The sequence below is a fragment of the Haliotis rufescens genome, unplaced genomic scaffold, assembly GCF_023055435.1.
Source record: "Haliotis rufescens isolate VD_foot unplaced genomic scaffold, xgHalRufe1.0.p SCAF_4, whole genome shotgun sequence".
Lineage (NCBI taxonomy): Eukaryota > Metazoa > Mollusca > Gastropoda > Lepetellida > Haliotidae > Haliotis > Haliotis rufescens.
In genome coordinates this window covers 13,552,467-13,573,717 of record NW_025964112.1, presented here as the reverse complement: position 1 = coordinate 13,573,717, position 21,251 = coordinate 13,552,467, and the positions used below count along the sequence as shown (strand labels likewise).

General features: G+C 42.1%; 1 protein-coding gene across 4 annotated transcripts in view; it reads left to right on the top strand.

The window, feature by feature from the left end:
* LOC124111383 (innexin unc-9-like) overlaps nucleotides 1–21,251 on the top strand; it is a 32,328-nt gene that overhangs the window by 4,982 nt on the left and 6,095 nt on the right. Inside the window, exons 1-2 of one of the 4 annotated variants that reach the window (XM_046471080.2) lie at nucleotides 2,211–2,370; nucleotides 4,265–4,481. In XM_046471080.2, coding sequence (XP_046327036.1) covers nucleotides 4,480–4,481 — 2 coding nt within the window. In that variant the 5' untranslated portion in view covers nucleotides 2,211–2,370; nucleotides 4,265–4,479. Of the gene's footprint in view, nucleotides 1–2,210; nucleotides 2,371–4,025; nucleotides 4,482–6,231; nucleotides 6,460–21,251 lie in introns of those variants that run through there. The other 3 variants (XM_046471079.2, XM_046471081.2, XM_046471078.2) reach the window with 3 other exon arrangements.

Here is a 21,251-nt window from a genome sequence, read left to right as displayed (position 1 = left end):
CCTACAAATTAAATCCACAACATAGCCTATTACTCAACACATCACGTACAGATCAACTGCACAACATAAACACACCGCTTCACAACAGACCACTCCTGCCCTCCACAACACCACCGTGTGCTGCCTTAAAACGAGGACGGCCATCGCGTGGTCATATGGAATAAATGCGTCCTTTGTCTCAGTGCGGGAGGTCACCGTGACCCGGTTCTTGAGACTGACCAGTGTCCAAGAGGTCATGGGAAGATAGTGCCAGCAGACCCTGCAGGTGGCTGGAAGGCGGAGGACGCGGTTCAAATAGATGGATGGATGGATACTCGTAGATAGATAGATAGATAGATAGATAGATAGATAGATAGATAGATAGATAGATAGATAGATAGATAGATAGATAGATTCATTCATTCATTCATTCATACTAGTAGATGGATAATTAGATCCTAGTTGATAGATTGACAGATACACGTTTTATTGCAAGCACAAAGAAACAGTGAAAACTTTACTTTAACATACATACATGCATGCATACATACATACATACATACATACATACATAACAATAGCTTAATACACACAGTCTGAAGGCAAAGGGTATGTCGGTTTTGTTTAATATTATATACAGTAGAACATGGATATAACGAATCACAAGGGGCCAGAGGAATCAGTTCGTTATATCCGTTGTTCGTGATATACGTTTTCGCTCGGAAACGTCCGTCGTCTTGGATAAACACAATACACGTAAATGACGCAATAACTTGTTTTAGCAGTGATCACTTCATAGCATTCAATTGATAACATTTCATAACATTCATTTAATAACATTAAATTCATATCCGTGTTCTACTGTACATGGTAACGGTTTGATGGTCTGTAAGTATGGTCACGGTTTGAAAATATAGGCTGAAGTTTTCTGAAAAGTTTTTTAGACCCCGAAAAAGATTATTTTTAAAAGAGAAATACAATGAGGTTAAGGAGCATCTGTCTTCTGTATGTGCACTGCATAATGCCGTGGGGTCACAGGGTACACGCGTCAGTGTTTGCGGTCGAGGTGCGGTCACATCAGGTGAGTGAGCGTCCGTATACATACATCCGGGCCTTGAACAAATTCCGTGGTTCTGCTACCGGCCTGGTCTAGATTACCATTCAGTCTCTGAATTGATATATTGGATAAAGATGTTTTGGGTTAAATTGTATGGTCATGTATGTAACATATAGGAGCCTAGAGTATGTCTTCATTCCTGAAACTGAAGTCATCTACACTAGCAGACTCGGTAGACATGGGAGTTCTCGAATATGTTTATTTCAGGGCATGTATCAAAGACAGGGCCTGGTCCTATGTAGTGAGTGAGTGAGTTGGGTTTAACGCCGCTTTTAACAGTATTACAGTTATATCACGGCGTGTCAGCTTAATGTGGGAGGAAAGCCCGAAGTAATTCAGGTCTCGGACGTTTACCACTTCGGTGAAACCCACGAGCACGGGTATGGTGCTGACAAACCTAGAAACATAATCGGGGCGAACCGGGATTCGAACCCACAATCATAGTTTTCTGGCGTGTCCAAGGGCCTAACTCTGCACAGCGAATCGCGGCGCCTTAGACGACTGGGCCACCCGTGTCCCCGACAGAAAATGGTCCCTGGTCCTATGTAAGTCCTAAATGTTCTCGTGTAGTTTGTACCAGCGACATAACAGGAGAATGGTCCGTCAAAATGGTTTATAGTGGGGTCTCAGTTTACAATTACTGAATGTCGTGTAAAAATAAATTGTTAGACTCCACGGCCCATCTAAAAAATCATCTTGAGGCACATCTTCCCGAGGCAAGGGAGGTAACTGACTACAAAAGTTGAAACTTGACAGTTAACTTCCTTGCCTCTGGAAGTCGTATAAGAGTCACTCCCCTAGTTTCCTTGCAACCGAGGTCGGAAGAAAGTTAGTTAAGTGTAACTTGCATAAGTTCTTACCGACATGAAGGATATTAACGACTGCTTAATCCCATAAACCTTCATATCCTGGCGTTTTATGAGCCACGTGATCAAATGTACTATGAAAATCAATACTACCTATATGGTAATCGATACACGAGACCACACCTGGCCTGTTTCCGTACCGACATCAGTCCCGAGCCTTTCTTGTCGTATCGATTGATATTATCATATATTTACCTACATACACTGCCTTACGTATTGTGTTTGAGGTGCACAATAGCCGATATTGTGGTGATGGATTGTGCAGTATATCACAATATAATGTTATAATAATTGTGACGGGATGTATCCATGGGATGCCTGACAGGAAGCTGGGCGAGTTGATGGTGAGGGAATGGACACGACACTAGACAGTAGGGATATATTATCCGGGGATACACTGAACCGCGGGTAGGTATACATTATAAACAAAAATACAGTCTATGAAATCTTTTATTACGCACTACTCTTCTTAAGAAGATATTTTTTCTAATGCTGATTTCATTTAACCCGCTAGACTTTGTCTTTGTAATCTTTGTATTGGTCTTTCTAAAATTAAATGTAAATATTCCACTGTTATCTTCATACCTCGATGAGTGAATATATAATGTTGATTAGATCCTTTACGACTTCGGTGTAGTTTTGAGTATAATTAAAAAAAGGAACTTGTTTTGTTGTTTTAATTGTTGATTTTTCGGTTTGAATATGCATCCAGTTGTCTTGGTGAATTACAGTTCAGGTCACTTGAAAAGCTGCCTGCTGTTTTTTTGTTTCATGGTACCAATGAAACTTATACATATCCCGTTTTATGTTTATCTGTCGCAGCCTTAAGTGAGTGAGTATGGTTTTACGCCGCCTTTAGCAATATTCCAACAATATCACGGCGGGGGACACTAGAAATGGGCTTCACACATTGTACCCATGTCGGGAATCGAACCCGGGTCTTCGGCGTGACGAGCGAACGCTTTAACCACTAGGGTACCCGACCGCCCCGTCGCCGCCTTAAGATAACGAACCTCGTTGTATAGAGTTGTTGCCAATAGCCATTCCAGGGTTAGCGAGCAGGTTGTTGGTTCGAATCCCATACTCCCCCCGACTGTGATCCTTGGTTTGTCAACCCGTGAAGATCCGGGGTAGAATAGGTCTTCAGCAACCCATCCTTGCCGTAAAAGGCGACTATGCTTGTCGTAAAAAGCGACTAACGGGTTCGGGTGGTCAGGCTCGCTGACTTGGTTGATGCATGTCATCGATCCCAATTGCGTGGAACGATGCTCATGATATTAATCACTGGATTGTCTTGTCCAGACTCGATTATTTACAGACCGCTGTCATATAGCTGGAACATTGCTGAGTACGGCGTTAAATAACAAACCAAACCTTGGTTTGTTGAAAACACTCGCGCGTTCGAGCTTCACCCAAACAGTAAACCGTATTGATCATCCTGCATCACTTTGGACTTTGCCTCGACAGTAAGCTGCCAAGCCCTCATATAAGTAAAATGCTGTTTCAAAAATACAATCTAAAACAGCGGTACACGAGATATACTGTATCTGCATACATAATTTCACAAAGGGACAGAGCAAAATATCATTTTTCAATTTTTTCAAATTCAGCATATTATGTGAACACAGCATTGCTAGGAACATGTTCTCAAAACGTTAGCTTCAAACACCTACTCGCGTCCGAGGATATGTCGAAAATGTTATATTAAACGCATGCTAGTACCTGAAGGTCAAAGGTCAAGGAATACCCCAAACTCGATATGCCCAGACTGTGTCATCTTTCCTTTCATTAATATCATACTTACTGCACATATAACACACCGATACACCAATCAATAGTGTTATGATCAAAATGACATTTTCTATGTGACTTGCCATTTCCAGTCCCGAACAATGGCTAAGACAATTCAGTGAGTTTCAGACACATTGGTGACACCGTCGATGTAACATATTCCGTTTTGTACAGGACTTCAGAGGACATGTATAGTAAGTATAAATGGTACAACCGACGTACAACCGACGTACAACCGACGTACAACGCGCCACAGGCGAAACAGCTGCATAAGCTCTCTTTTATTTCGTTGAATGCGACGTGCCGATTTCCCCATCCCCGGCGATGTCCGCTACATCCGTTGTGATTGGTCAAAAGCGATAAATAGCTAAAAATAGCACGGGGATACACATGAGTGATTTGGAAGTGTTTCTTATGGACAGAGAATAGTTAAGGCAGTGGTCGCGACGCTTGGCAACGGGGTCGCCAAGATTGGATTTGACTGAAGTTAGTTCATTCTTGTTCATTTCAGGCCACATCGAAGGTGACATCAACGTAAAGCGACCCTAGCACGAAACCCACGTGTATTGGACTTCACACGACAGCATGTGCGCTCTGTGTACAATGTAAACAATGTATGCAGGGACAAAAGAGTGATTCGAAATCAAGCGGGAGTGTTCGCAGTCCAGGCAAAAGCGGATTATTAACTATACCTTGAGGATTTAAAGGGACCGTTTGCGCAGGACAATGTAAGTATTTCCACTGGCGAGTTGGTAGAAGTTTGTCATATTGATTGTGATAGTGTCTTTGTCTCGAGCCTAAGACAATGAGACGAGTTGAGACGACCCTCTTTCTTTCACTTGGAAACAAAGACCATCTGTCTATGGACACTGACGATCAACGTGGATTTACAAAGAACCGATGTTTTCAATGAAAGGGGCATTTAAGTATCAAGATATTTTGAAAAGTCAATTTCCATATATTCGAAAAAGGGCATTTCAACAAAGCTTGTGTGTAGGTGTACAAATGTCTATATTGGACAGAATAGGTCTAATTGTGAGAAACGAACATCTATTTTATTTATACAATATTTTTTCTATTCACCATGGGCGGATACAGAGGGGGGTGCGCCGCCCCCCCTTTTTTTTATTTCGAAAAAAATCTTTATTTCTGTATAAATTACCACCAAAGACAATAAATAGATCTTAATTGTGCACCCCCCTTTTTCAATTAAGCTGTATCCGCCCATGTTCACTATTGAACTTAAAAAACGTCCTACAACTGACAGTTGCTGTTACAGTTTCCTTGATTTTTTTTAAATGAGATGATATGAATAAATTTCACAAAGTTCAAGGTGTTATACATGTATTGGGGTTTGCAGTTGTGAACTGTCACCTGTGTACTTTGATACTTCCTCAGGATTGTGACGGCTTTCGGTTTCAAATGCTGGCTTGAGCGCCATGCTGTATGTGATTATTCCCGTACGACCATGTGATGGTGTGGAAGGGAAGCTGTTTAACACCATGTGTCACACAGGTTTTATAACACGTGTATTCCGATCAATTGATAAGCTGATGTTTTGTAAACAGATGTTACATGTATTAATAATACAATATTCTCTTATTTGAACCACCACATGTTTATGTATTTATAAGCGATGTGTGTTAGTATTCGGTGGAAGGGAATGAAGCCGAACATTCAAACCAACCGACAGGAAACATTTTCCTCGCGAAGTGGATATATGGGGTCATTTTTCATCGGGCTGAACGTAATTACCCTGTTGGACTAGAATTAGACACAATTGAGAGAAGTAATAGGCATAAGTAAATGTCAGCCACTTCCCTGGGTTGCTGTACAGACAAAATGTCAAGTAAGACCGACTACTAGTGGCTTCTGAATGTTTTTCTTCATTTGCACAGGATACAAGTGCCAATACAATTTAATAAACTGTTTACTTAATTATCCCACAAGACTGTAGCAATGACAGTTTGTTTTTAGCACTTGTGAGATAGAAAGATCCTGGACAAGAAGTATGTGACCCTTCAGTCACATCGTTTACCCCTAATGAGTGAGTGAGTGAGTGAGCGAGTATGGTTTTACGCCGCTTTTAGCAATATTCCAGCAATATCACGGCGGGCGACACCAGAAATTGGCTTCACACATTGTACACATGTCGGGAATCGAACCCGGTTCTTCGGCGTGATTACCCCTAATGAAGAACTGTCCATTTGAATAGATGATATCATGATATTTACACAAAACAATGCCGATATATTTGACCTAGGGTGACAGGTCTTTCACCATGATCATAGATACCAGCGATAAAGTGTAAACTGTTGACACACAGTGAATTCCAGAACCAGCTATTTCTGAATGAAATGATCCAGAAAGGGTGATGCTCTTTAACCAACCAGATTGCTACACTATACTAAAGCTCCACCTTTTTCAGTGATTGTCTCCCTTCCAAATACACCAACAACTAATACAAAATGTAGAATAATGCCTTATATGGCTTGAGATAAAAAGATCCAGGTATTGAACTTGAACTACAGGGAAAACCTGTACAACCGGAAGTGTGAACATATTGCTTTTGGACCGTTTACTGGAGCCAGGCTGTATCATTACATCAGGATATTTACTTGTAATTGGAGGTGGACCTATGATGAAGTCAGGTGGAAAAAAGTCAGATGGAAAAAAGTCAGATGGAAAAAAGTCAGATGGGAAAAAGTAAGGGCTTCTTTTATTTTAACTTCTAAGTAAATGAGATATTTCTGATGACACCACTTTCTTGTTGATCAGTGGTGTTTCAGCCTGGTATCAAATTACATTCTCCACAGGCGCTGTAGAACCAGAACTAGGCGGGATTCCCCTGCTAAGCAGGCTTTGCTACTGAAAGTGTAAGCTGTATGCCATGTCAGCTTAGCATATTATCACAGCTCCCCTTCATATATATGAATCCAGTGACGTAGCCAGTTCACACACACGCACACACACACACACACACACACACACACACACACACACCACCCCGGATTTTAAACAGTTTCATTTGAATCATGAAAATACAAGTTGGGGACAAGTAATACGTCAGAAAAAGTTAACAACGGCCTCTCCACTTGGACCTGTACTTAATTTAAATCAATTTGGTTAAGAACTTGAATATAATTTAAAATGATATAAAGTTGAATAAATTTTAGGTAGAACACAAATGTGGCGAATCCGGGTTAGAATAACTCCCCAGTTCTTACTAATATGACGAATGAGTGGTTTCAAGGTGTGATTCATTGCATGAGGGTCGCAGCTGATGCTTGTCAACCACTGTCAGAATTTCCTGTACACAATTCCAGTCTCAATGTGTGTACGTGCCCATCTGCCACGGGTGTTTTCTTAACTTCTTTACCCAAACGAATTCGTACCCCTAGAAATGAAAATCGTACCTCAAATCGATAGTAATTTCGTAACCCCGTGCAGGAAGCAATGAAATAGGCTACAGGAAATATGAACTTAGAGTTGGATCTGAGTCAGAAATCTGCACATCTACCAAGAGACATCGCGATAAAAATGGCCGCCTGTTTCGAAACCTATAATCCAATGATAATATATCCTATAAACGAATATAGGGTTACGAAGTTTTATATTTTTAGGTATACGAATTTTATAGGGGTACGAAATTTCAAGGGGTACGAATTCGTTTGGGTTACGAAATCACCACAACCCTCTGCTACTATGATGAACAAGATAACCACGTGCTACGACGGACACCAATACGAGGCTGGCAGATGTGTAATGTGTATTCGATAGGTTTGATATTGTAGCCTTTTACCCCTTTCGCTATGCGTTATTAAGAATATCTGCGCTGAAGTGAGTACCCCTTCTTCCGTTACGGTTTATCGTTTAATAAAACATTACTGACAAATATTTCCTTGTATGTAACCGAGAGTAGAGTATAAGTCGTTTCATTACACGGGCATTGCTACAATGTCACCTTTAGTTCCGGGATGGTGGGGTTGGGCAAGGGAGGGGAGGGGGTAGGGCGGTGATTATGACGAGCCAGATGTGTAATCATCAAACGGGAGATTGTTTTCAGTAAGCCTGACGCCCGCGCAGTGCAAGTAGAATACCAGAAGATTTGGGTTGTTGAAGTGTGTCTGGCAGCGTCTTTGCATGGGGACTTCTTTTCACAGCTGTTTGTGGTTGGTCCCCAGTGGCCGTCGACTCGCACATGTGGCTATCTATTTCATCCTGGTGGTGACACATAACTGGCGTCCCGAGTTGTATGTTACATTGTAGGTTTTTATTTCACAATTCGAAACCAGGAAATTGCTGCGAATTCTCTGGGACTTTATATAAGACAGACAATTATCTGTGGGACAAGGGCTGAAATAGGTCCCCAGCGCTATGTCCCGTGGCGTAAGAGGGGAGACAAGTGGTAAGGCTTGGTGATACAGTGCTCATAATGTCAACCACAGGTTTGTCTGTCCCAGACTCGACTATGAACATACCGCCGTGGAATGTTTCTGACTACGGCGTACAAACAAAAAACCCTTAGGATATAGCCTCCCTTGAATACCATAGACATGAAATGCTTGTGAAGGCACATGCTTGTAAGAGACGACTAACGGGTGGTAAGGCTTGCTTACTTAGGTGATGCATGTCATCGTATCCCAATTGCGTAGATCGATGCTCATGATGTCAATCACTGGATTGTCAGGTCCAGACTCGATTCTTTACAGTCATAAGGGTGGGATATTACTTAGTGCGGCGTTAAACAACAAACAAAACAGTTTACTGTTAGTAGGTGGTTGTGCAAGGGTGGCCCAATTGGCTAAGGTCCTGCAGAGTAACGTCCCTTTTGCGTGCCACAAACCTAGGATCGTGTGTTCATATCCCGGTAAGACCGGACCTCAGTTTCTCCCATAATAAGATTACATACCCTGGTGACCCGTGAAGATCCGGGGTAGAATAGGTCTTCAGGAACCCATGCTTACCGTAAAAGGCGACTATGCTTGTCGTAAGAGGTGACTAACGGGATCGGGTGGTCAGGCTCGCTGACTTGATTGAAGCATGTCATCGATCCCAATTGTGTGGATCGATGCTCATGATTTTAATCACTGGATTGTCTGGTCCAGACTCGATTATTTTCAGACCGCCGTCATATGACCCGTGAAGATCCGGGGTAGAATAGGTCTTCAGCAACCCATGCTTACCGTAAAAGGCGACTATGCTTGTCGTAAGAGGCGACTAACGGGATCGGGTGGTCAGGCTCGCTGACTTGATTGAAGCATGTCATCGATCCCAATTGTGTGGATCGATGCTCATGATATTAATCACTGGATTGTCTGGTCCAGACTCGATTATTTACAGACTGCTGTCATATAGCTGGAATGTTGCTGAGTGTGGCGTTAAACAACAAACAAACAAACTGCCGTCATGCAGCTGGAATATTGCTGAGTGCGGCGTTAAACAACAAACAAACAAACCAACATGCCCTGGTTTGGCAATTTCAGAGCGGCTCTGAACAAACACATTCACACCCCTTACTTAAATACGTATCGAATATACATTAAGCTATACAGATCTGTGAAAAGTAATTGTTTTATAGCATTTAAGATTAAAACCTCCCAGCGTTTATTTCTTGGACCAACAGCTGTAGATCAATAAAGAAAACACACATCGGCACATCTCCCCATCAACCCCTTCAAACGCGCTGAATGATGACGTAATCCTCACGTTTCACAAGTCTGGATAATTGTTGGCGAGCGAACAGCGGTAACATTAAAAGTGTATGTTTGTGAGTGTTTAACGAGATAACAGTGTCTTATGACATCAGATTGTGTAATGACATCCACTGTGTATTGCGTCACCTGTTCACGCTAAGTGGCCACAACTTTACCTCTCGTTAATTAGTCCCTGATTATCCCGGTAGGCTCAGAGGTACGAAGCTTCACACACAGTTAAGTCTTATGATAACGACTCGAGTATTGGCGCTTGTCTTTGTTAGGCGGCGTAGGAATTTAATTATATCTCATCCAGTCATCGTTCTTGACAATGAAGAGATAGCATGTGGGAAATGCAAGCTTGGACGCCAGTTTGAGAAATAAGATCACGATATTAATAATCCAATCTAGGCTAACATTTAATCGCTGAAGATGTTTTGTTGAAAACGCATTTCATATATTATGTAATAGTCCTGCGCCATGACTGTGAAATTTATTTTTTTAGGTATTTTTTTTACTATATGCCTAGGCAGGTCTAGATCAAACTAATATAACCAAGTCTAGTTTGCTTCATTCCACATATGAAAACGGCAGAAGAGGAAGGGTTCTTTGGAAGAAAGAAATATTTTAAAGGAATGTTTTCATTGACTTAGTGACCGCCTCCGTGGTCTAGTGGTAGAGCGTCCGCCCGGAGATCGGAAGGTCCGGGGTTCGATCCCCGGCCGCGTCATACCAAAAGACGTTAAAAGATGGTACTTGTTGTTACCCTGTCTGGGGCTCGGCATTAAGACGCTAAAACAAGGACTGGTCGGCTCGGAGGCAGTATACTGTGTCTGAGTGGGGTATTCATGTTAAACTGCGGCATGGTATCTCAGTGAGCTAGCACTATAAATCTGCATCAGTCCGGACTAGTACAAGCAGCCACACACACACACACACACACACACACACACACACGTACATGCACGTCGCTATATAAGTGCAATAATCTTGGACGCGACGTTAAGACCCATTTCACCTCACCTCATTGACTTAGTGTAAGGGTGCCCAGAGATTTTTAACGATTTAACGGTTTAACGAACGATTTAACCTGTCCCACCCGACCGAAACAGAAAAAATCTACCCTAGCATAAGAAATGTAGACTTCGCTTCGTATTTTCAGAAATTTGTTTAAGGGTCATTCACCAGGAATGTGTTTACGTTGAATCGAACCGAATTTCGGCTGGACTGGCTAACGCTACACTTACTCCTTATTAGTCCCGAGACAATATTAGACACATGGAAGCACTAACTTTTTAAGAATAATAGTTTGTGTTACAAAAACCACTAATCCGAACTGAAGTGTGGACAAGATGAATTTCTTCATGCTAAGGGCCGTGTTAGTCGTTAGGTGTATGTTCGCCCCAGCCTCCGTTTATGTTAACTGATTGCGAAAGATACCATGTACAACCATGTGATACATAAACGATGAATGAATGAATGAATGAATGAAATGATCATTATTTCCTCCATTAATGTATCACACTGTTAATGGGGTGACGTATGTACCACAATGTTTATGTATCACATTGTTAATTGGGTGACGTATGTACTACAATGTTTATGTTTCACACTGTTCCTGGAACGACGTATGTACTACAATGTTTATGTATCACACTGTTAATTGGGTGACGTATGTACTACAATGTTTATGTATCACACTGTTCCAGGGGGGACGTATGTACTACAATGTTTATGTTTCACACTGTTCCAGGGGGGACGTATGTACTACAATGTTTATGTATCACACTGTTCCTGGGGGGACGTATGTACTACAATGTTTATGTATCACACTGTTCCTGGGGGGACGTATGTACTACAATGTTTATGTTTCACACTGTTCCTGGGGGGACGTATGTACTACAATGTTTATGTTTCACATTGTTCCTGGGGGGACGTATGTACTACAATGTTTATGTTTCACACTGTTCCTGGAACGACGTATGTACTACAATGTTTATGTATCACACTGTTAATTGGGTGACGTATGTACTACAATGTTTATGTATCACACTGTTCCTGGGGGGAAGTATGTACTACAATGTTTATGTATCACACTGTTCCTGGGGGGACGTATGTACTACAATGTTTATGTATCACACTGTTCCTGGGGGGACGTATGTACTACAATGTTTATGTTTCACACTGTTCCTGGGGGGACGTATGTACTACAATGTTTATGTTTCACATTGTTCCTGGGGGGACGTATGTACTACAATGTTTATGTTTCACACTGTTCCTGGAACGACGTATGTACTACAATGTTTATGTATCACACTGTTAATTGGGTGACGTATGTACTACAATGTTTATGTATCACACTGTTCCTGGGGGGACGTATGTACTACAATGTTTATGTATCACACTGTTCCTGGGGGGACGTATGTACTAAAATGTTTATGTATCACACTGTTCCTGGGGGGACGTATGTACTACAATGTTTATGTTTCACATTGATCCTGGGGGGACGTATGTACTAAAATGTTTATGTATCACACTGTTCCTAGGGGGACGTATGTACTACAATGTTTATGTTTCACATTGTTCCTGGGTGGACGTACGTACTACAATGTTTATGTTTCACATTGTTCCTGGGTGGACGTACGTACTACAATGTTTATGTTTCACACTGTTAATTGGGTGACGTATGTACTACAATGTTTATGTTTCACATTGTTCCTTGGGGGACGTACGTACTACCATGTTTATGTTTCACACTGTTCCTGGGGGGACGTATGTACTACAATGTTTATGTTTCACATTGTTCCTGGGGGGGGACGTATGTACTACCATGTTTATGTATCATACTGTTCCTTGAACAACGTATGTACTACCATGTTTATGTATCACACTGTTCCTATATATTGTCTTCAAAACATGTGAAATATTCATGATGACTATACACGAGTCACGTAACACGTGATATGGTGGCATGCTTGTTTCTGTAAAAGGGTGGGGGTGCCCATCCCTACACCCCGCGGTGTGGCTAATAGAAGGATACGCGCATAAGAGTAACTATGTCAGTTCTCTTAGATGCTGATTTCATTTGATAGAGGAGACAGATACGTTTAAAACGTAGATTTGTTTTTCATCATTTTAATGTCTGAATGTCTGGAATATACGGTCGCATTACATAACGAACCTGTGACATTACTGAAACTATTATGTATCGTCAATATAAGGCAGTTGTTTAAAGGTTAAATGGCATGAAAAATACGGTGTTTTGTATGCCATGATGTTCATTCCCCAGCCTGTTCCTGCAGGGATTGTTGGAATGGTAATTACTACAGACAAATAACAATTGTTACATACTTGTGGGGTCGAACCAACTTAATACAACACATGTCTTTGCCCTGGACTGCTGTTGTTTCATTGGATGTCAAGCCACCGCCTCAAGTGACGCGTTACATGATTGGTCATTTGGAGACAGTGCTAGCCTACTTACTGACCGAGCACAATGGGGCAATAGTTTGATTACTTTATATAATGATGTAGACACAAACACGTGGGCTTCTCGCGACGTTAAATGATCAATTGTACTCGTTGCTCATGTGATTATGTCAGCGTCATGAATATAGCAAACACAAAACGCGAAGGCGATAATGTCAAATCTCCGAACGGAAATCTACTTCAGTTTGACCATATATCGTTCACCCTCATAATTAAATTTGGTGTTACAGTATACGCCATGCTTACTGAAATATGTACAAAAAGAATGGGAGCGTGGGTGGAATCGGATTCGGTGAAAAAAGTCGTTCGAGTGAGGGGCGGGTGCTACCGGTAGAGCAGGACATGCTTTCCCTTTTCGCCAACATCTGGTATCATCACTGATTTTTCAGTGATCCATTCATATAATTTTCACCGCTATTTCGCCTTTTATACCCAATGGAATCTGTTTCGGCAGATAATCGCGACTGATTATCCCCTTTTATTACCTCTTCCACGATATGTTGCGTTTCATTATTACTCATACTGGTAAGTTGATATTTCCCTGCAAAGCGGATTTAGTATTCGTGGAAGCATATGACGTCATCCATTATATCGTGATCCCCCGGCCGCGTCATACCAAAAGCCGGTAAAAGATTGTACTTGTTGTTACCCTGTCTGACGTTCGGCATTAGGGGATAAGTCAAACACTAGCTGGCGCGGAGTTTGTAAAATGTATCTGTGTGTGGTGTCCATTTTAACTGCGGTATGGTGTCTCAGTGGGGCAGCACTATTGTTGAAAGGCCATAAGTCCGGACTTATGTCGCTATATGAGCGCAAGAATCTGGAAAGCCTCAGGAAACCCCATTTCACCTCACCTCACATGTCTTCTTGGCAAACACAATGTCACAAACTCATGCATATTGCCAGGCCCATTTCTTACCTCAACACATAACCATGACCATTAGAAGTAATTGGAGTGAATATATTTAAGTACACTGCATGATCGCACAGTATGAAGTGTAACGCTAAACGCCAGACAGCACCAACAAGACTAGGGTCGCTGTACAAAACTATAGTTCGAGCCGACCTCCTGCGCAATATGAATGACAAGGCGTCCTCGCATGTTACACTTCATGGCAGCACGTGGCCCAGTCGTGTAACTCGCCACAGTCCGCTGTGCAGTCGCGTCCCTTCGGCGTGACAGAAACCTATTGTCTCGTGTTCGAATCCCAGACCCACACTGATTATATTTGACAAGATTTGTCAGAGCCATACCCGTGTGTTTCTCCGTCACTTCGAGATTTCCTTCTACGCCACTGACACTGTGATATCACTGAAATACTTCTCAGAGCGGCGCTTTTCCACTCACTCACACACTCACTGGCCCGTGAAGATCCGGTGTAGAATAGGTCTTCAGCAACCCATGCTTGCCGTAAAAGGCGACTATGCTTGTCGTAAAAGGCGACTAACGGGATCGGGTGGTCAGGCTCGCTGACTTGGTTGATACATGTCATCGATCCCAATTGTGTGGATCGATGCTCATGATATTTATCACTGGATTGTCAATTCCAGACTCGATTATTTACAGACCGCCGTCATATAGCTTGAATATTGCCGAGTGCGGCGTTATAACACAAACCGAAAAACACCCACCCACTGTTACCCTTTGGGCAATGTATGACGTACTGATGCTATCACATTGTGAGACCAGTTTGTGTGGGAAAGTGATCGTTACACGAGGGTAGTCGGATAAGTTGTGAGCCTTACATAGATTGAATTGCGTCATAGGGAAATATTTTGTTGTGGACATTCCATGATGTGATAGAGCTACATGTAAAGCCATAAACCAAACTTGAGTAGTCAATTGAGCAACTTGTTTTACTGGGACAAGCCAGTAAAATAAGTGGGGATCTGTGATCTTTGGAAATCGACAAACTTGGATACGTGCATTCATGCGTACAACACGAGGAAAGGATGCCTCTTTCTATGCCACCGTAAACAGATGGGCAGCAGGGTTTAAGCGTGGCAGGGAGAGCCTCGAAGACGACCCCTACCCTGGATGGCCTGTCATGTCCACCATATGGTGACGACCGACCGGCGAATGACTGAGCGTCATATTTCTAGTTTAGTTGGCATTTCACTCGAGCGAGTAGATTCAATTATAGAAGAAACTGAAGAAGGTATCGGTTCGTTGGGTTCACAGGCTTCTGACATCTGACCATGAACGCACCAGGCAATGTCTCGTGATACTCCAGCTCTGTTTGAAGCTGATCCAGAAAAGTTTTTGCAACGGTTTGTGACGTTGGATGAAACCTGGGTTTTTTCGGTCAACAGTTGTCTTGCTTTTTCATGCGTTTGTCACGGGTTGGGCAGTATACGCTCACCTTATCGCGAACACCTGGTATCATCACTATTTGATGGTGATTTATCAACACATGCTCATGATATAGTTGGATCGTACAAATGACTCTGCATTTGCAGTTAATTCTCATGTGTATGAAAGATTCCAAACTACAATCAAAATACTGGAAGCATTTGACATCACAACCACCAAAGAAGGCAAAGACTGCCCCTTCAGCAGGAAGGCATTGGCTCCGTGTACTGGGATGCCGAGGGTGCCATCATGGTGGACTATCTTCCAAAAGACCAGACATTAAACGGTGCAGTTTATCCTTCACTCTTACGGCATTTTGTAGTACAACTAAGAGACGTGGGACACTGAGAAAAGAGGTGCTCTTCCATCACGACGATGCACCAATTCACACATCAGTCTTTGCCATTGTTACAATCCAGAGTGTGGCTTAAAATTCTTTCAGTACCAACCCCTAATTTTTTGTATCTTGTTCCGTCAACCTTCTGTCCCCAAAGCTGGAACCCTTTTCAGACTGAAACGACGGTGTCATAGCAACTTCTTTTTAACTAAAATAAGATCCCTCCAACAACGTTGGAAAGGTCTTTTGTTTGTTTGTTTCATTGTTTGTTTAACGCCGCAGTCAGCAATATTCCAGCTATATGACGGCGTCTGTAAATAATCGAGTCTGGACCAGACAACCCAGTAATTGCCATCATGACTATCGACCCACATAATTGGGATTCGATGCAAAGCATCAACCAAGTCAGCGAGCCTGACCCCCGATCCCGTATGTCGTACTCTTGGAAAAATTGTATCAGTGATGAAGGGGATTATGTTTGAAAGGTAAATCAAAGTCACGTCATAAGACAAATCTTTCTATCTGAGGCTCAGAACGCATCAATCACCATTGGTGAAGCGAAAATACTCACATAAATTACATTTAATACTCAAGTTATTGATAACACAGATGTTGATTGATCTTGGACAGCAGTAATATAAACAGTTATGTCGCAGATGTCGCCAATATCAGCCGATTGTTTGATGATAGCATTTGCATAGATGAGATTCAATATATCATACAATGGACAGTGTGACCGATCCGATGAACGTGTTATCATTCAGTGTATTCTCACGCTGTTTGTCAAGTTACTTCATTGGGTACAAATACGTCGTAAAGATCGATTATTTTAAGAATGACATGATGATGAGAATATTACCCTCGTGTGTTTCCGTATCATAAATATCACATTTTAGGAATAAAAAAACTGAACACTGACGTTCCCAATAGGCTCAGATAGGGGTTTCCCAAAGTCCAGTCATATTTCTGTTTACAAAAACAGCTGTAAGTTATTTGGCACTACATGATAAACGGGCATTTTACTTTAACATTGCATTCATACGCGGTTTATAAAGCATCTTAAGCATCCATATGAGTAATATGGTAAACAGCAAAGACTCGCATTATAGAAATTTTAGTTCCTCGTATATAAAATTTACGATTCGGAAATTTACGAAACAATCTTTGTTTATCATATAATGTAATTTTGAAAATAATGCATGTTTACCACATAATTTCACCGGAAGAAGTAGCTTTTAAAACCGCGTATTTATACAATTTGTGAGTGAACCGCCAAATTTGTCATGTTGACAAATGACTTGAAGCCATGTTTGTTGACATAGTTTGGCGACATGCATGTTTACGACATTATTTCACCGAAAGAAGTAGCTTTGAAAACCGCGTATTTATACATTTTGTGAGTGAACCGCCCTATTTGTCATGTTGACAAATGACTTGCAGCCATGTTTGTTGACATTATTGGAAAACCCTCATCTAAGCTTACTGGGAAGGTCAGTCAATAGTTTAACGAGAAAGAAGATATTATTGATATATGGAGCTTGAAAGTAGTTCCTACCCGGCGACCTCATTTGAATATTTATCGGATCCTGATGCCAAGTGTATCGGCTTGGTTTATCGCGCAAGCCTTTACAAGTTAAAAACACAAGCCTTTACATTACAAAAACCCAAGCCTTTACATGATAAAAACACAAGCGTTTACATGATAAAAATATATATCCCTAAGATATGATATTTGCGATACGGAAATGCACTCAGTTAATAATCTCTATGTAAGGACCCATATTGCCGAAGCTGCCACTGTATATTTCTGTCATGGCAGATTAACTATAGTAAACTGAAAGAAAAGGCTCTTCTTTAACTTCTTTTGAGTTGTATATTTTGAAATTAATAAGTAAATCCACGCATCCAGGGCGACTGGGATTGTGTATTTATAATAAAGCGATATTAAAACACATATTCCAGACGATTTCACACTGAAAGGGTAGCCTAGTGGTTAACGCATTTGGTCGTCACGCCGAAGGCCCGGGGTTTCGATTCCCGACATGGGTACAATGTGCGAAGCCCATTTGTGGTGTTCCCCTGCCGTGATATTGCTGGAATATTGCCCAAAGCGGCGTAAATCACAACTCACTCCCTGAAAGTAACAGTCCGTATAAGCGAGGTTTTACTGTACATGCAAACCCAATGTATCAGTGTGGCATACAGTCCCAATTGTCTGGATCGATGCTCATGATATCAATCACTGGATTGTCGGGTCCAGACTCGATTATATACAGACCGCCGGAATAGTGCGGCGTTAAACAACAAACAAACAAACACAACTTAATTCAGAGGGTTTGTCGATAAGATTTTATCATATTCTTTTCCTGTTAACACATACTTGTGTTGGCGAAAAGTCTGTCCCGCATTTTCTAAACGAAACTCGTTTAACCAGACACAGTACAAATCCATGAGTCAGAAAAGAATAAAAAGCTCGAAATCAGTCATATCTTACGTAGTTTCATTGTGCAGTGCCTGCAAGCACTGGGGAACATTTCATCAAAATATATTGTTTAGTAATAAATAATGATAATAACAGAAGGTAATTGTTGGGTGTACAGGGCATGATTAAGAAAATTGTTGTCATGGAACCCATAACGTATCAACTTTAGCACCTCTACTCATGACCTTTCAGACTATCTGAATGACCCATAATTTGGCGATCAAGTGTCTCTTTGGCAAACATTGTAACAAGGTTTTAATGGATGCTGTATTAAAAATCAGTTCGGCATGAATAAATAGCTTATTGCCCTCTCAAGGGAGTCAGCACGTCGGGATTGCAGGTCGGAAACGCCTCCGTGGTCTAGTGGTAGAGCGGAAGGTTCTTGGTTCGATCCCCGGCCGCGTCATACCAAAAGACGTTAAAAGATAGTTACCCTGTCTGGCGCTCGGCATTAAGGGGCTAAAACAAGGACTGGTCGGCTCGGAGTCAGTATACTGTGTCTGAGTGGGGTATTCATGTTAAACTGCGGCATGGTATCTCAGTGGGCTTGCATTATAAATCGGCATCAGTCCGGACTAGTACAAGCAGCCACACACGTACACACGTACACACGTACATGCACGTCGCTTAATAAGTGCGATAATCTTGAACGCTCTGTGATTTAACTCTTATCGTCGTACTCCAACCGCGTGAACGCTTTCATTCTATCAATCACTGTTTACTCTGATCCAGCCGTGATGTTGGTGGAATATTCCCAGGCTGCAGTTATGTAGGTGGAATATTCCCAGGCGGCTGAAATGTAGGTGGAATATTCCCAGGCGGCTGTGATGTAGGTGGAATATTCCCAGGCGGCTGTGATGTGGGTGGAATATTCCCAGGCGGCTGTGATGTAGGTGGAATATTCCCAGGCGGCTGTTTGTGTAGGTGGAATATTCCCAGGCGGCTGTGATGTGGGTGGAATATTCCTAGGCCGCAGTGATGTGGGTGGAATATTCCCAGGCCGCCGTGATGTAGGTGGAATATTCCCAGGCGGCTGTGGTGTGGGTGGAATATTCCCAGGCCGCCGTGATGTAGGTGGAATATTCCCAGGCGGCTGTGGTGTGGGTGGAATATTCCCAGGCCGCCGTGATGTAGGTGGAATATTCCCAGGCCGCCGTGATGTGGATGGAATATTCCCAGGCCGCCGTGATGTGGGTGGAATATTAGCAGGCCGCCGTGATGTGGGTGGAATATTACCAGGCTGCCGTGATGTGGGTGGAATATTCCCAAGGCGCCCTGATGTAGGTGGAATATTCCCAGGCCGCCCTGATGTTGGCGTATTGGGTAGGATATGCAATATTGAACCTAGTGTACAAGTGGACGGTGAATAGAAACCACGACACTCTACAACATCAGTGAGGATGAAATTGATTCAATTCATTTAATCTCATCAGACAACAATACGTACACATTGCACTTAATAATAATTCTACACATGTATATGAATAATATTTACAGAAAGCAATTAATTTTCGGATAAAACAGTTCAATAATGATGCACTGCGAAATTAAACTGATCGGAACGATGCACAATTTGATTGATTCTGCATGTATGAAGCTGAGGCCATGTTCGTAATTTCTAAAATAAATTCATTCGTCACCACTCGCCCCTTTCCGTAACCTGCTCGCTATTCGGCTTGTCCCGGAATAACACGAGTTGGTCACGAATGAAATAAATTGTCACTTAAATGCCCTGATGTCATCAGCAGCAATGCGCAACCCCAGCGACCGAATAGAGTGGCCGGGATCGGGGAGTCTGGGTGTCATCGTACTAGACGGATTGGACCGTTTCTCAGACCGCCGTAATATATTTGAAATATTGCTACGCGAGGCGTTAAGTAACAAACAAACACTTATGTGTCGTGTATCGTAGCAGCCATACCTACGCACATATCGTCGCATGATCTCTCATACACAGAGAATAATGAATTTGCATCGCACGTAAATAAACTTGCACGTATGTGTCATTGTATGAAACTGGTCAACTGCAAACAGGATCAGTGGCTGCCGAGTAACTTACAGCTGTCACCTTCAATGTGCTTAATCGCATAGGCCTTATTGATCACCATGAAACCTGTAGGATATCTCCATGCTTATTTTGTTAATACTAGCAAGTGCACTGAGAAACTATTTGATATTTATTCCTGAGCCTTCAAGATACTTCACTTTGAAATATATCCATTGTTTTCAAGCCAAATTGTTGCCAAAACCATTTACTCTGTGTAACAGTTAATTAATTCTCTGGGGCGGTCGGGTAGCCTAGTGGTAAAAAGCGTTCGCTCGTCACGCCGAAGACCCGGGTTCGATTCCCGACATGGGTACAGAGTGTGAAGCCCATTTCTGGTGTCCCCCGACGTGATATTACTGGAGTATTGCTAAAAGCGGCGTAAAACCATACTCACTCACTAATCATATTCGCTGTTTTACTTTGGCCACGGGGTAGAGGTGACCAAGTGATGTTTTGCTTTTGCCGTTATGTGATCAGCTGGTCCTGGTTCGAATCCCTGAATCGCCCGATTAGGATCTTGATGTTATCAGCAGCGCTACCTGTGCTCCTGGGGTTCACCAAAGTGGTCTTAACCTCACGTATTACGTTGACACGAATATATATATATATTATACTTTTAATGTTCAATACATTTTGAACGATCGTCGAGTATTTAATGGTGCAAGTTCTAACACATGTAAAAACAAATTGTACAGGAGGGAATCCCAGCCATTGTTAGAACCTTCTCTCGTCATGCAGATATGTTTTCGGTATGCAGGCATTCCGGCTTAGAACAGGTCCCAAACAACCTATAATGGTCATAAGGAGCAGTCTGAATGGATCTGAGGGCCAGGCTCGTTCATTTGGTTGATTGCATGTCATAGTATCCCGAAAGCGTGGGCCGTTGCTCATAATATCAGTAACTGGATTGTCATGCGAAACTGAGTAATAATATATATGGTTTATTTCATGTGTTTCCTAAAGCGCTTCTTTCATACACTTTACACACAATTACTTAAGCTCACCTTACGTTTTGTCAGTTTGTGGTGAAAAAATTAATTTTTTTAAGTTACTGAAAATCAAATTGCGCAATAAATTGTCTAATCATTTACGCG